Source organism: Denticeps clupeoides, unplaced genomic scaffold (genome assembly GCF_900700375.1).
Source record: "Denticeps clupeoides unplaced genomic scaffold, fDenClu1.1, whole genome shotgun sequence".
NCBI classification, from domain to species: Eukaryota; Metazoa; Chordata; class Actinopteri; order Clupeiformes; family Denticipitidae; genus Denticeps; species Denticeps clupeoides.
The window spans coordinates 128,298-141,249 of NW_021629721.1; the positions used below are offsets into that span (position 1 = coordinate 128,298).

Sequence of the window (12,952 nt, forward strand, 5' to 3'; positions counted from 1 at the left end):
ACCCACCTTAGCAACCAACCGCTCCCACGCCCCGCCTGCCCGTCAACCAGAGCCTGGCCAATGGGACGGCGTTGGGGGCGGGCCCTTGGCTGCCAGCGGACTGGAGCGCCAGTCCGGCGGATGGATGCTGAGGAGCGACAGGAGCCGATTTTCCGTGGCGCCTCTGGAACGGGGGGCGGCGGCGACATCGCGGGGCGCTGAGTGTGCGGAGGTGCTGTGATGCCGGCGGGCGGCTTTGGAGGGGAGTAAAGCGGAGAGCCCGGGGGCCCACGGCGGGCTTCGATGCAGCGGACTCGGGCCCGGCGCTCCACCGGTGAACCCGCCGCAGCCCGCCAGGACGGGATGATACGTTGTCGCGTGAAATAAAAACCAACCTCGTTTTTTTTTTTTTTTTTTTTTTAAGAGAGAAAACGGCGAACGATCAGCGCAAGCGTGTGTGTGGTTTTTTCCCCCTATTTTTTGGCGCAACAAATCGCACGGACCGCGTTGGACCTGTCGGAGCCGGATTTCCCGAACGGGCGCCGCTGAGCATCGCGACATGGGCAACACGCCCGCAGCCAAGCGGGGCAGCGAGATGGAAAGCGGTGGGTGCCAGCGCGTCGTTGTTCGATCGACTAATCGTAATCGATCGCACGTCGATTATATTTACAACGTTCCAAATGGAGGTCGATTCGACGACGCGGACCCATAATCTGCGTGTCATGTACGCATTGTGCCTTTCATGGTCAACTGTGGGACTTCTTCTAGACATTTAACACGTGCAGTCCTGGAGGTTCTACCTCCCAGGAGGTTCTCCTTAAGCCACGCCCCTTTTCCCAGAATGCAAGGCCTCACGTGTTCGAGTGGGACAACCTCTTGGAAGGTCGACCTCCACGACCACCCTCGAAGTTCTGGCGCGAGAACTTTGAGGAGCCAGGTGCAGGAGTCGAGGAGCTTCGTAGGATGATGCGTCTTAAGGCGGGTGTGACCGTACTTTCTGACGTACCTTCCACGAACCATACACAAGGACTGAGACCACTCCAGAAGTGGACCGAGACATGACGTGTAACTGTGACACCATTATAACTGACCTAGATTAGTCCACAAAACCTGTTAAATTAAGGTAATGGACAAAATATTCTAATTATGGTGCAACGGTTACGTAGGCATATTAGACCATGTCAACCGGTTCTCACACCGACATGTGGCGTTCGATCTCGGCCAATCCCGATTGCCAATCCAGTACGATCTGATGAATAAGCACTCTTGCTGTGGGGAGGCGACTGAGATTATGTTTAAGGAAAAATCGGACTGAAATACTTGATTAAAAATTTTGATGGGACAATATAACATATTACAGCATTTACCAGACGCCCTTATCCAGAGCGACTTACAATCAGTAGTTACAGGGACAGTCCCCCCCTCGAGACACTCAGGGTCAAGTGTCTTGCTCAGGGACACAATGGTAGTAAGTGGGATTCGAACCCGGGTCTTCTGGATCATAGGCGAGTGTGTTACCCACTAGGCTACTACCACCAATTACATGTGTTACAATATAACGAATATTTGTGTATGTCGCTCTGACCGGATAAAATGCCGGCTTCATTCATGCTAGGTTAGCCATCGCCCCTCCAAACATGCCGTTACGTAGAAGAACCCGCCATTTAGGGTGGTAGTAGCTTAGTGGTTAACACACTCGCCTATGAACCAGAAGACCCAGGTTCAAATCCCACTTACAACCATCGTGTCCCTGAGCAAGACACTTAACCCTGAGTGTCTCCAGGGGGGGACTGTCCCTGTAACTACTGATTGTAAATTGCTATGGATAAGGGTGTCTGGTAAATTATGTAAATGTATTTAACGGAATAGATAGTTTGCCAATCCAAGAAACCAAAGGCCCACGTGTCCACGTGAGAACATGTTTCCTCCACACCTGTAGGTGGTGCTGTAACTCCCCGTTCTCCTTGCTTGACGCGCTGGCTCCGCTGAAACGTCGCGTCCAGGTCGGACAGAAGAAAATGTTCGGGTGTGCACTGGGGTTTTTGGCGTCGTGGGACCTGTCTTCACAGGCCAGGATGCCAAAAGAGTGCTAATTACATCCGTAATTACGCTCCATAATGAGCAAACGCTTCTGACGCGACGTTGGGGGTCAGGCCGCCACCAAGCTGCTGTGGGCCTCGCTGCATCCGCAACGTTCGGACCGGCAGATATAAATACAGCAAAGCGGCTGGATTAGCGTGGCCCCGGCAGAATAAATTGACACAGATCGGTTGCCATGGCGATGCTCTCTCTCCCCCTCCGTTTTCGGCGGCTCCTGGCTTATCTTAAAGCGGCAACGTGGCCCGGTTTTTTTTTTCCCCGTGATTGAGTGGGTGATCTTGATGTGTCATTTCGTTGCTAACGAGTCCCCGTTCCTCTCCCGTGCGGGCGTGGCTCTGCGCGAGGGCGTGGCTCTGCCCGAGGGCGTGGCTCTGTGTGGGGTTGCCAGGGACTGCAAAGCGACTTTTTTTCTGCTCTGCTTCCTGTCTTACAGTTAAAGAGTTCCTCGCCAAAGCCAAAGAAGACTTCTTGCGGAAATGGGAGAGTCCTGCACAGGTGTGTTGCCGACATATTCCGGATGTTAATATTATTATTGTCCTGTCATAATTCACAATTTTCTCTTTAAAACAAGGCCCACCAACAGCAAATAGATGCAGAAAACGGCCCAAAAGCGAGACTTCATTCAGTCACATTTACATTTATGTCCTTATCCAGACGCCTTACAGTCAGTAGTGACAGGGACGGTCCCAGTGGAGACACTCAGGGACACAGTGGCAGTAAGTGGGGTTCGAACCTGGGGTTTGTTCCCTGTCACTACTGACTGTAAGGTGTCTGGATTAGGACATAAATGTAAATGTTACTCTGTGACTGAACAAAGATTCGCTTTTGGGCCGTTTTCTGGTGGCAGCGGTGGCCTAGCGGTTAAGGAAGCGGCCCCGTAATCAGAAGGTTGCTGGTTCGAATCCCGAGCCAAGGTGCCACTGAGCAAAGCACCGTCCCCACACACTGCTCCCCGGGCGCCTGTCATGGCTGCCCACTGCTCACTAAAGGGTGATGGTTAAATGCAGAGGACACATTTCGCTGTGTGCACCGTGTGCTGTGCTGCTGTGTATCACAATGACAGTCACTTCACTTTAAAAAAAAAAAGAACCTGGGACTTCATAAACGAGTGTGTTACACACTAGGTTGCCCACTTATTAATCAACACATATAGGGTTTATTAAGCCCTATATTAGGATATAGCACGTTACATTTGTTAGTCGGAGGCCTACAGATGAGGACTGGCATTGAAACTTCAGGTCAAACGTGAGACATGGACGTGCTCAACTTCCTGTTGATGGATTAAGTGCTAGTCCTAGACTAAAAGCGGTTTTAAGATTGCATTGAATCCCCCATTAGTCTATATAAATGTCCAGCTCTGAAGTGGGAAATTGACACCATTGGCCAAATATGTAAGTCATTTACAGCATTTACCAGACGCCCTTATCCAGAGCAACTTACAATCAGTAGTTACAGGGACAGTCCCCTCCTGGAGACACTCAGGGTTAAGTGTCTTGCTCAGGGACACAATGGTAGTAAGTGGGGTTCGAACCTGGGTCGAACGAGTGTGTTACCCGCTAGGCTACTACCATGCCTGAGACATAATTTGTAATAAAATAGGGGTCATGGTGGAGGGGGACAAGCTTGAGACGCTGTTTTACAGTCTATATATACATGTTCATAAAGCCTGAAAACAAGATAGAATGACATTGTCATGCCAATCTGAACACCATGACCTGTTTAAGTCCCTGTGCCACCAGTCATCTATCCCAGTCTCAGAGACGGATGTCCAGAGAGCTCCTCTACGTCTGTCTAGAATTCCTCTCCGTTCCTTTTCCATACAAATAATCCCACAATTTCCCATTAAAGATTATCCTGCTGGCGTTTCTACGTCTTTGTAGTTGGAAAGTTGGATTGTGACGGCCGTCCCCCTGCTGGCGATGTGCTGTAACACCGCATCGTCTCTGCTTCATGTCGTATCAGAACACGGCGTCTCTGGATCAGTTTGAGCGGTTGAAAACGCTGGGCACCGGTTCCTTTGGCCGGGTCATGTTGGTCCGGCACAAAGAGGCTGGGCAGCACTATGCCATGAAGATCCTCGACAAGCAGAAGGTAAGAGCAGGTTGTTGGCATGTCGACAAAGCCCTACACCTCACCTTCCATCCGAGGCGACCTTTAACCTTTACTGTGTGTGTCTCAGGTGGTGAAGCTGAAACAGATTGAACACACTTTGAATGAGAAGCGCATCCTACAGGCGGTCAGCTTCCCTTTCTTAGTGAGAGTCGAGTACTCCTTCAAGGTACAGTGTTTGTGTGTGTGTGTGTGTGTGTGTGTGTGAGGTAATAATCAGTCTCTCAGTAACACTGATCAGTTCGAGTTGGATTATTAATGGGAACTGATTGTGTGACTCGTAGAGTCATATTGTACACGCTTGTGTAAGTCTTGGCCCCGCCCCCTCCTCCTGATTATTAAATAGTCTGTTTATTATTTATCGGATTGGTTAATCATTTGCATGCAGTGTTGAAAGGCTGGTAAAGGTTGTAATTCGGCCGCTCCGCCCTGCAGGACAACACCAACCTCTACATGGTGATGGAGTACGTCCCAGGGGGGGAGATGTTCTCACATTTAAGAAGAATCGGCAGATTTAGGTACATGAACACACACACACACACACACACACACACTTTCATGCTCTTTCCATGCACCCTCGTCACGACCTTCTCGCTTCCCGTCGTCCACAGCGAGCCGCACGCGCGTTTCTACGGCGCCCAGATAGTCCTGACGTTCGAGTATCTCCATGCCCTGGACCTCATCTACCGGGACCTGAAACCCGAGAACCTTCTCATCGACCAGCAGGGGTACATACAGGTGGGTCTGCCGAATGAAACCGCCACTGGGTGGTGCTATATGAGCACGAAGGCGCTATCGCCGGTCACCAGCGGCTGGTCGCAGGAACGGCGTAACGGGGTCGTCTTTCGGATTTCCGGCAGGATCTCCGGTTTCCTCCCGGTGACCTGTAAATTGGTGCCCACGTCTAATCCTGCGCGGTTCTCAGGTTACAGATTTTGGGTTTGCGAAGCGCGTGAAAGGAAGGACATGGACGCTGTGCGGCACACCAGAGTACCTGGCTCCAGAGATCATCCTCAGCAAGGTGAGTGAAGATGCTCACATTTTGGCGACCATGACGTGCACTTCCCACCTTCATGGTTGTGAGGTTAGATTAGAATTAGGTGTTTAGGGGTCACATCACTGTGACCTCATATTCCTCTGAACATGACGTCAGGAAAGCCAGATCTGGTATTAAGGTTCCCTTGGATGAATGGACGGTGACGTTCCTTGTCTCTGTGGCAGGGTTATAATAAGGCCGTGGACTGGTGGGCTCTGGGCGTGCTGATCTATGAAATGGCTGCAGGCTACCCTCCTTTCTTTGCTGACCAGCCCATTCAGATCTACGAGAAGATTGTATCAGGGAAGGTAAGTTGTCATAATGTTTGGGTTGGAAGGCGGGGTGGATGGAATTTCAGGGCAATTTCATGAAAATAAGTCCCAAAATACACCAACTAATTTTACGTGTCTTTTACATTTCTGGCTTTTATCTGACGTCCTTGTACTTACAATCAGCAGTTACAGGGACAGTCCCCCTGGAGCTTTATCATCATTTCAGCTATATACAGGGAGTGCAGAATTATTAAGTTGTATTTTTGAGGAATAATTTTATTATTGAACAACAACCATGTTCTCAATGAACCCAAAACACTCATTAATATCAAAGCTGAATGTTTTTGGAAGTAGTTTTTAGTTAGTTTTTATTTTTAGCTATTTTAGGGGGATATCTGTGTGTGCAGGTGACTATTACTGTGCATAATTATTAGGCAACTTAACAAAAAACAAATATATACCCATTTCAATTATTTATTTTTACCAGTGAAACCAATATAACATCTCCACATTCACAAATATACATTTCTGACATTCAAAAACAATAACAAATCAGCGACCAATATAGCCACCTTTCTTTGCAAGGACACTCAAAAGCCTGCCATCCATGGATTCTGTCAGTGTTTTGATCTGTTCACCATCAACATTGCGTGCAGCAGCAACCACAGCCTCCCAGACACTGTTCAGAGAGGTGTACTGTTTTCCCTCCTTGTAAATCTCACATTTGATGATGGACCACAGGTTCTCAATGGGGTTCAGATCAGGTGAACAAGGAGGCCATGTCATTAGTTTTTACTGTTACCCTTTCTTGCCAGCCACGCTGTGGAGTACTTGGACGCGTGTGATGGAGCATTGTCCTGCATGAAAATCATGTTTTTCTTGAAGGATGCAGACTTCTTCCTGTACCACTGCTTGAAGAAGGTGTCTTCCAGAAACTGGAAGTAGGACTGGGAGTTGAGCTTGACTCCATCCTCAACCCGAAAAGGCCCCACAAGCTCATCTTTGATGATACCAGCCCAAACCAGTACTCCACCTCCACCTTGCTGGCGCCTGAGTCGGACTGGAGCTCTCTGCCCTTTACCAATCCAGCCACGGGCCCATCCATCTGGCCCATCAAGACTCACTCTCATTTCATCAGTCCATGAAACCTTAGAAAAATCAGTCTTGAGATATCTTGGCCCAGTCTTGACGTTTCAGCTTGTGTGTCTTGTTCAGTGGTGGTCGTCTTTCAGCCTTTCTTACCTTGGCCATGTCTCTGAGTATTGCACACCTTGTACTTTTGGGCACTTCAGTGATGTTGCAGCTCTGAAATATGGCCAAACTGGTGGCAAGTGGCATCTTGGCAGCTGCACGCTTGACTTTTCTCAGTTCATGGGCAGTTATTTTGCGCATTGGTTTTTCCACACGCTTCTAGCGACCCTGTTGACTATTTTGAATGAAACGCTTGATTGTTCGATGATCTCGCTTCAGAAGCTTTGCAATTTTAAGAGTTCTGCATCCCTCTGCAAGATATCTCACTGTTTTTGTCTGAGCCTGTCAAGTCCTTCTTTTGACCCATTTTGCCAAAGGAAAGGAAGTTGCCTAATAATTATGCACACCTGATTTAGGGTGTTGATGTCATTAGACCACACCCCTTCTCATTACAGAGATGCACATCACCTAATATGCTTAATTGGTAGTAGGCTTTCGAGCCTATACAGCTTGGAGTAAGACAACATGCATGAAGAGGATGATGTGGACAAAATACTCATTTGCCTAATAATTCTGCACTCCCTGTACATGTTACATAGTACATAGTGAAATGAAACACTTCTCTGGAAACCTGGTGCTATAAACAACGTTCCTCCGGAAACCCACAAACATCAAACTAACTGATTTTCTAGGTAAAAAAAAAAAAAACAAAAAAAGATCTGCGCAACCATAAAGGCTGGACAATATCTTACAGACCGTTCCTTTGTTCATAGGAACGTTCCAGTACATTATTGGATTTCTATAGCAGTAAATGACATGATTAATAATCTTTTTCCCATGGAAACACCTTGAACCGTCATAACAGCACCGCAACACGTGGCTTCTCGTACTTGATTTTAATTGCATTCAGTGGTTTTGTTCTGAAAGACATTAAAAAAAAATATATATATATATATATATAATGTGTGTGTGCGCGCGTATGGCATCATTAACTTTTGATTTATCAAAGATAAAGGGTTAAGTTTTGATGTTCTGTTCAATGCAAAGCTGTCAGTGATCCACTCCTTGGATGAAACTTCATTTCGCTTTCCGTTCTTTTTCTGCTGTGCCAGTCATCGTTTTAGTTTTTGCCGGGTCGTTGCAGCCTTCGTCCAGCTGAACCGCCATGGAACATCTCTTCATCTCTTAAGTGGAGCCTTGCGCAGTGTGGCCCACCTTCATCTGGCATTAATGCAGTTAAGCTGATGGGGCGTCTAACCTGCCGTTAACCCCCCCCACCCAGGTCCGGTTCCCTTCCCACTTCAGCTCCGACCTGAAGGACCTGCTGAGGAACCTGCTGCAGGTGGACCTCACCAAGCGCTTCGGCAACCTCAAAAACGGCGTCAACGACATCAAGGGCCACAAGTGGTTCGCCACCACAGACTGGATCGCCATCTACCAGAAGAGGGTAAGGGGGTCACCCCCAGGGTCCGTTTCCTGTCCGATGAAGCCTGGTCCTGGACTAAAAGCGGTTTTGATTGGAGAACATTGACCCTCAGTCCTGTTGCCTTTTCGTAAGCAGTTTGTCTTCATTTTGGGTCAAAATAGTCAAATACGCGGATAACAGTCCTCAGTGTAGAGCGTCCGTTTTATAACGCGTCTTGTAGAGACGTGTCCCGACATGTCGACGTCGTCGATTATCGAACCCAAAATGCTGGCGCAATTTTTTTTTTTCTTAGACATGGCATAAAAGAAAAAATAATATCTGCGGTGTCATCTTCAATTTACAAAAAGAATTTGGGGCGTTTTCCTGCCTATTTGAGTGTTAAAGGTTGCCGACCTTCGACTTTTTTAGAAAATGTAAAAATATAAACATAACAAATGCTTATTGGTGCTACTTCTGACTTTTATTTAGCACCTATTTCACTCTTGCTTGAATTTTGTTTTGTAATTTTTAAGTTTAAGAGCACATTATGTAAATTAGATTGTATGAGTCACTATATTTGTCAATTAATGTGGAAATTGAACCAAACCAATTAGGAAATATGAATCATTGGATGAAACGATGCATCATAAAAATAATCATTAGATTATTCGTTTAAAAATATATATATATTTTGGAAAAGCCCTAGCGCCTTGGGTGCTTTCATGTACAGTACAGGCCAAAAGTTTCTCATTCATCTTCTCATTCAATGTGTTTTCTTTATTTTCATGACCATTTACGTTGGTAGATTCTCACTGAAGGCATCAAAACTATGAATGAACACATGTGGAGTTCTGTCCTTAACAAAAAGTGGAGACCTGACCTCCACAGTCACCGGACCTGAACCCAATCCAGATGGTTTGGGGTGAGCTGGACCCCAACAAGTGCTAAACACCTCTGGGAACTCCTTCAAGACTGTTGGAGAAGCATTTCAGGTGACGACCTCTTGAAGCTCATGGAGAGAATGCCAAGAGTGTTCAAAGCAGTAATCAGAGCAAAGAAACTAGAATATAAAACATGTTTTCACTTATTTATATATATTTTATATATTATAACTCCACATGTGTTCATTCATAGTTTTGATGCTTTTGTATCGCGGTGCATCTAAAACACGACTCTTCCTCCGCAGCTGTAGGTTCCGGCATGCGGGTACTTTCTCGCGTAGACGTTTCGACGGCCGCTCTCTCGAAAGAGCGAGTCCGAGCCTCCGCGAAATAGTTTGCTGGAAAGGGCCTGAGGCCGGCCGTCATCCACGTCCCCGAAATCCTTGTCCCCTTTTCCGCCGGATTCGCCCCGGACGCTGGCACATGACATCAGGCTGATTTAGATCAGTTCGAGGGGGCGTTTTGAGCCGGTCCGTACAAGTTGTTTGATTTAATGCCTGTTTGGTATTGAGTGATACTGAACACTGGTGTGTGTGTGTGGTGTGTGTGTGTGTGTGTGTGTGTGTGTGTGTGTGTGTGTGTAGGTGGAAGCGCCATTTGTACCCAAGTGCAAAGGCCCCGGTGACACCAGCAACTTCGACGACTATGAAGAAGAGGAGATCCGCATCTCCTTCACCGAGAAGTGTGCCAAGGAGTTCGCCGAGTTCTAAACTAGGAGTGTGTGTGTGTGTGTGTGTGTGTGTGTGTGTGTGAGTGAGAGGGTAAACTGCATTCCTGTCCAATGCAGTTTACGCACCAGCCCGAGAGAGAAGATGGTTTTAATTCACGGTTTAACCTGAAAGTCAGCTGTGTTGCCTCCCCCCCCCCCCCCCACTTCTATTCCGTATTTTTATTTTTATTTTTTTTACTATTCTTTGCTTTTGACGTGGTCAGCGGCACTAACGCGGCACACGCTCTTCTGGGTGGGGGCACTGACCCGTCGGGGTCAGTCCACTCCCGCTCTGAGGGGCTTCGTGGCTGCCGACCTCCCTCTCCCCAGCACCGCAACGCGCTTTACACGCCTTACGCCGCGCCGAAACATGGATGGTATATCGTGTTTTGGTGCCAGTATCAAGAAAAAGTCATTAAGTGTACGACTTTTAGCTGTTCTTTTTAAATAAGCAAAATTCGAGACAAAATGTGAAAAAATACTGTTTCGTTAAAAGTTGGCCCACCGAAGAGTCCTGAGATTTGCGTTGAGGCGACTTTTTCCAGTTTTTTTTTTTTTTTTTTAAATTGCCAACATCAGAAGATCTGTTGGTAAGGAAATGTGGCGTGTTCGTCTTCTCTAATCCTTTCTACTGTACGGTCCTCACCGACAGCAAGTCAACACCATCACTCAGACGCCGTTGTGTGCTGTCCTTTTATCCCCATGTCATATCATAAAAACATCAGAACTTACCCCAATTGTCTTATTCTGGTGGGTGGGCAAATCTTGCACATTGCACCTTTAAAAGTCCAGTAAACTACAGTAAACAGCATGATTGGCAGCTAATTAGAGATTTTATAATAATGGCAGCACGAAAAGCGTGTTGCCAGATCTTGGCCAAAAAACCACAACCATGTCAACCTTGTCTGAGTCGCGTATATCCTGCGTGCTTACTTCTGCTCGTCTGCGAAATTCTGCGTGACGTCCTGCCCACTCTCGTCCCCACAGAACCCACGAGTGTTTTTTTATTTTTTTCACCAGTACGGTGTGCACAGCGGGTGTTGCCTTGATCGCCTCCAGCTCCCCAAACCACAGCTTCCCGCGGACACCCCGTGACTTTACAAACTTGTTGTCCCCAGCCCCCTCCACCATCCTCATCATCTTCATCCCCCCCCCCCCCCCCCATCGCCGTTCCACTCGTTACAGCTCCCGGGGTTGCCAGATCCGGCGCAAGAAATGAGCGACGCTAAAAAGCGGCCCCACCCCCTCATTTAATTAGAGAACATAAGAGAAGTGGTTTGTATTTTACTGGGATGCAGATCTCAGTGATGGATGAGATCTGCTTGTTGCTACATGTTGCTGGGGCCACCAGTCCATGTCAGTAAGGACAAAGGAGCTAGGACTGGATTGCAGGACTGCAGCACAGCACGCGGTGACACGGTGAAATGTGTCCTCTGCTTTTAACCATCATGACCCTTGGTGAGCAGTGTGTGGGGACGGTGCTACCTTGGCGGATCGGGATTCGAACCGGCAACCTTCTGGTTACGGGGGCCTCGAATTAGTCCTTTTATATATAGTTTGAAGAGTCCTGCACGACTTGGATTATTTTTTTTTTTGGCACTGACGTGAGGCTGCTTTTCCGTGCACTGGATGTTCAAGGCCCACGTCTGGGCTCGGGGAGGAGGTAAAGTGGGGGTTCGGCTGGCGTTGTTCGTTTGGCCATTATCATCACCGTTATTATTAATATCTGCTATTACGTCCGCCACTTCTTCCTGTCTTTATTCAGCGTCCATGTGACTGTGTGCTATATCACTCGTGTTAACGACACACGTTAGAATCCAGATTATTGTTTTAACGTTGCTTATTTTATCGCAAACCATTTCCAGATTATGGTTCTTCCCGTAACGGGTACAACGTGGATGTGTTCCGTTTTACTTTCAGGTTAGAAAAGAAACATTCAAAGTGCGGAGAAAAAAAAGAAAAGTTCTTATATCCTCTTTAAAAAAAAAAAAAAAAACCTCAGAGGAGCCTGTGTGTGTTTCAGACAGAGAACACGGCTGATGTGTGATATTTTACAACACACAATCATTCCAATAAAAGTTTACTTGATAAATGGCGTTGTCGCGTGTGTGTGTGTGTGTGTCATTCTTGACCTGAACCATTAGTTGATATTTGGAGTTCGAATTTGGAAACCGAGCCCAGGACCATGGCAGTGGGATTGGATTTTTTTTTATTGCCCCCTGGTGGTCTCCAAGTGTTACGACCCCAGTTTGCCGCTGATTCATTTTGGTATTGATAAACGAGAGTCAAATTCGACGATGCATTTTAATGTGGTGCCTGGTTTTTACGTGGTGACTTTCGCCAGTGCAGGCTTAAAAATAGTGAAAATTCCAGAATGAGGTCAGGAAGCAGTTTTTACTTATTTATTTTTAAAGCTCATGGACTCACCTTTTAAAAAAAAAAAAAGTGATTGTCACTTGTGATACACAGCACACAGTGCACACAGTGAAATTTGTCCTCTGTATTTAACCCATCACCCTTGGTGAGCAGTGGGCATCCATGACAGGCGCCCGGGGCAGTGTGTGGGGACGCCGCTTTGCTCAGTGGCACCTCGGCGGGATTCGAACCGGCAACCTTCTGATTACGGTTCCTTAACCACTAGGCCACCACTGCCCCTCTGCCTGCAACACATGAAAACACATGAGATTACACTGGTTTGCACACATCGCACGGCCCTGGCCTGTATGGGATTATAAGATTAATAAGGAAGCGATTGGGGGGAAAAATGCAATAAAATATTAAAAATCGAACCTCGCATTCGGTTGTGTGGAAACGGGGGAATAAATCAGTTCAGAATCAGAATCGTGTTTATTGGCCAAGTATGCAAGCACGTACAAGGAATTTGGTTCCGGTAGATGTCTCTCAAGTAGAAGAAAACTACAACAACGTGGAAGTTGTAGAATATGTTTATACTGTTAATAAATATATATGCTGAATATAAATATATGGATGAATCTATAGTATAGTAAGTGTGTATAGTACAATAAATAATCTACATCTTATAAACACAGTGTACATAAAGTGCAGTTGTGAAACACGCGAAAATGTAACAAAGGCGAGAGAGAAAAAGTCGGAAAAAAAAAAACCGCGGAACTCGTCCGTTCCACCTTAAACGGCCCTCCTGCGCTCGCCGCGCCACCTTAAGCGCACATCGCGGCCAACGCAGGCGCG

General features: G+C 47.1%; 1 protein-coding gene across 1 annotated transcript; it reads left to right on the top strand.

Annotated features, from left to right (window-relative positions):
- Positions 1–414: 414 nt before the first annotated feature.
- LOC114772592 (cAMP-dependent protein kinase catalytic subunit alpha-like) lies at positions 415–11,258 on the top strand. The gene is made up of 10 exons (XM_028965478.1): positions 415–584; positions 2,513–2,574; positions 4,042–4,170; positions 4,259–4,357; positions 4,624–4,706; positions 4,800–4,926; positions 5,114–5,209; positions 5,410–5,532; positions 7,970–8,134; positions 9,618–11,258. The coding sequence occupies exons 1-10, from the start codon at positions 539–541 to the stop codon at positions 9,741–9,743; spliced, it is 1,056 nt and encodes a 351-aa protein (XP_028821311.1). The 5' UTR covers positions 415–538; the 3' UTR covers positions 9,744–11,258.
- Positions 11,259–12,952: the final 1,694 nt, after the last annotated feature.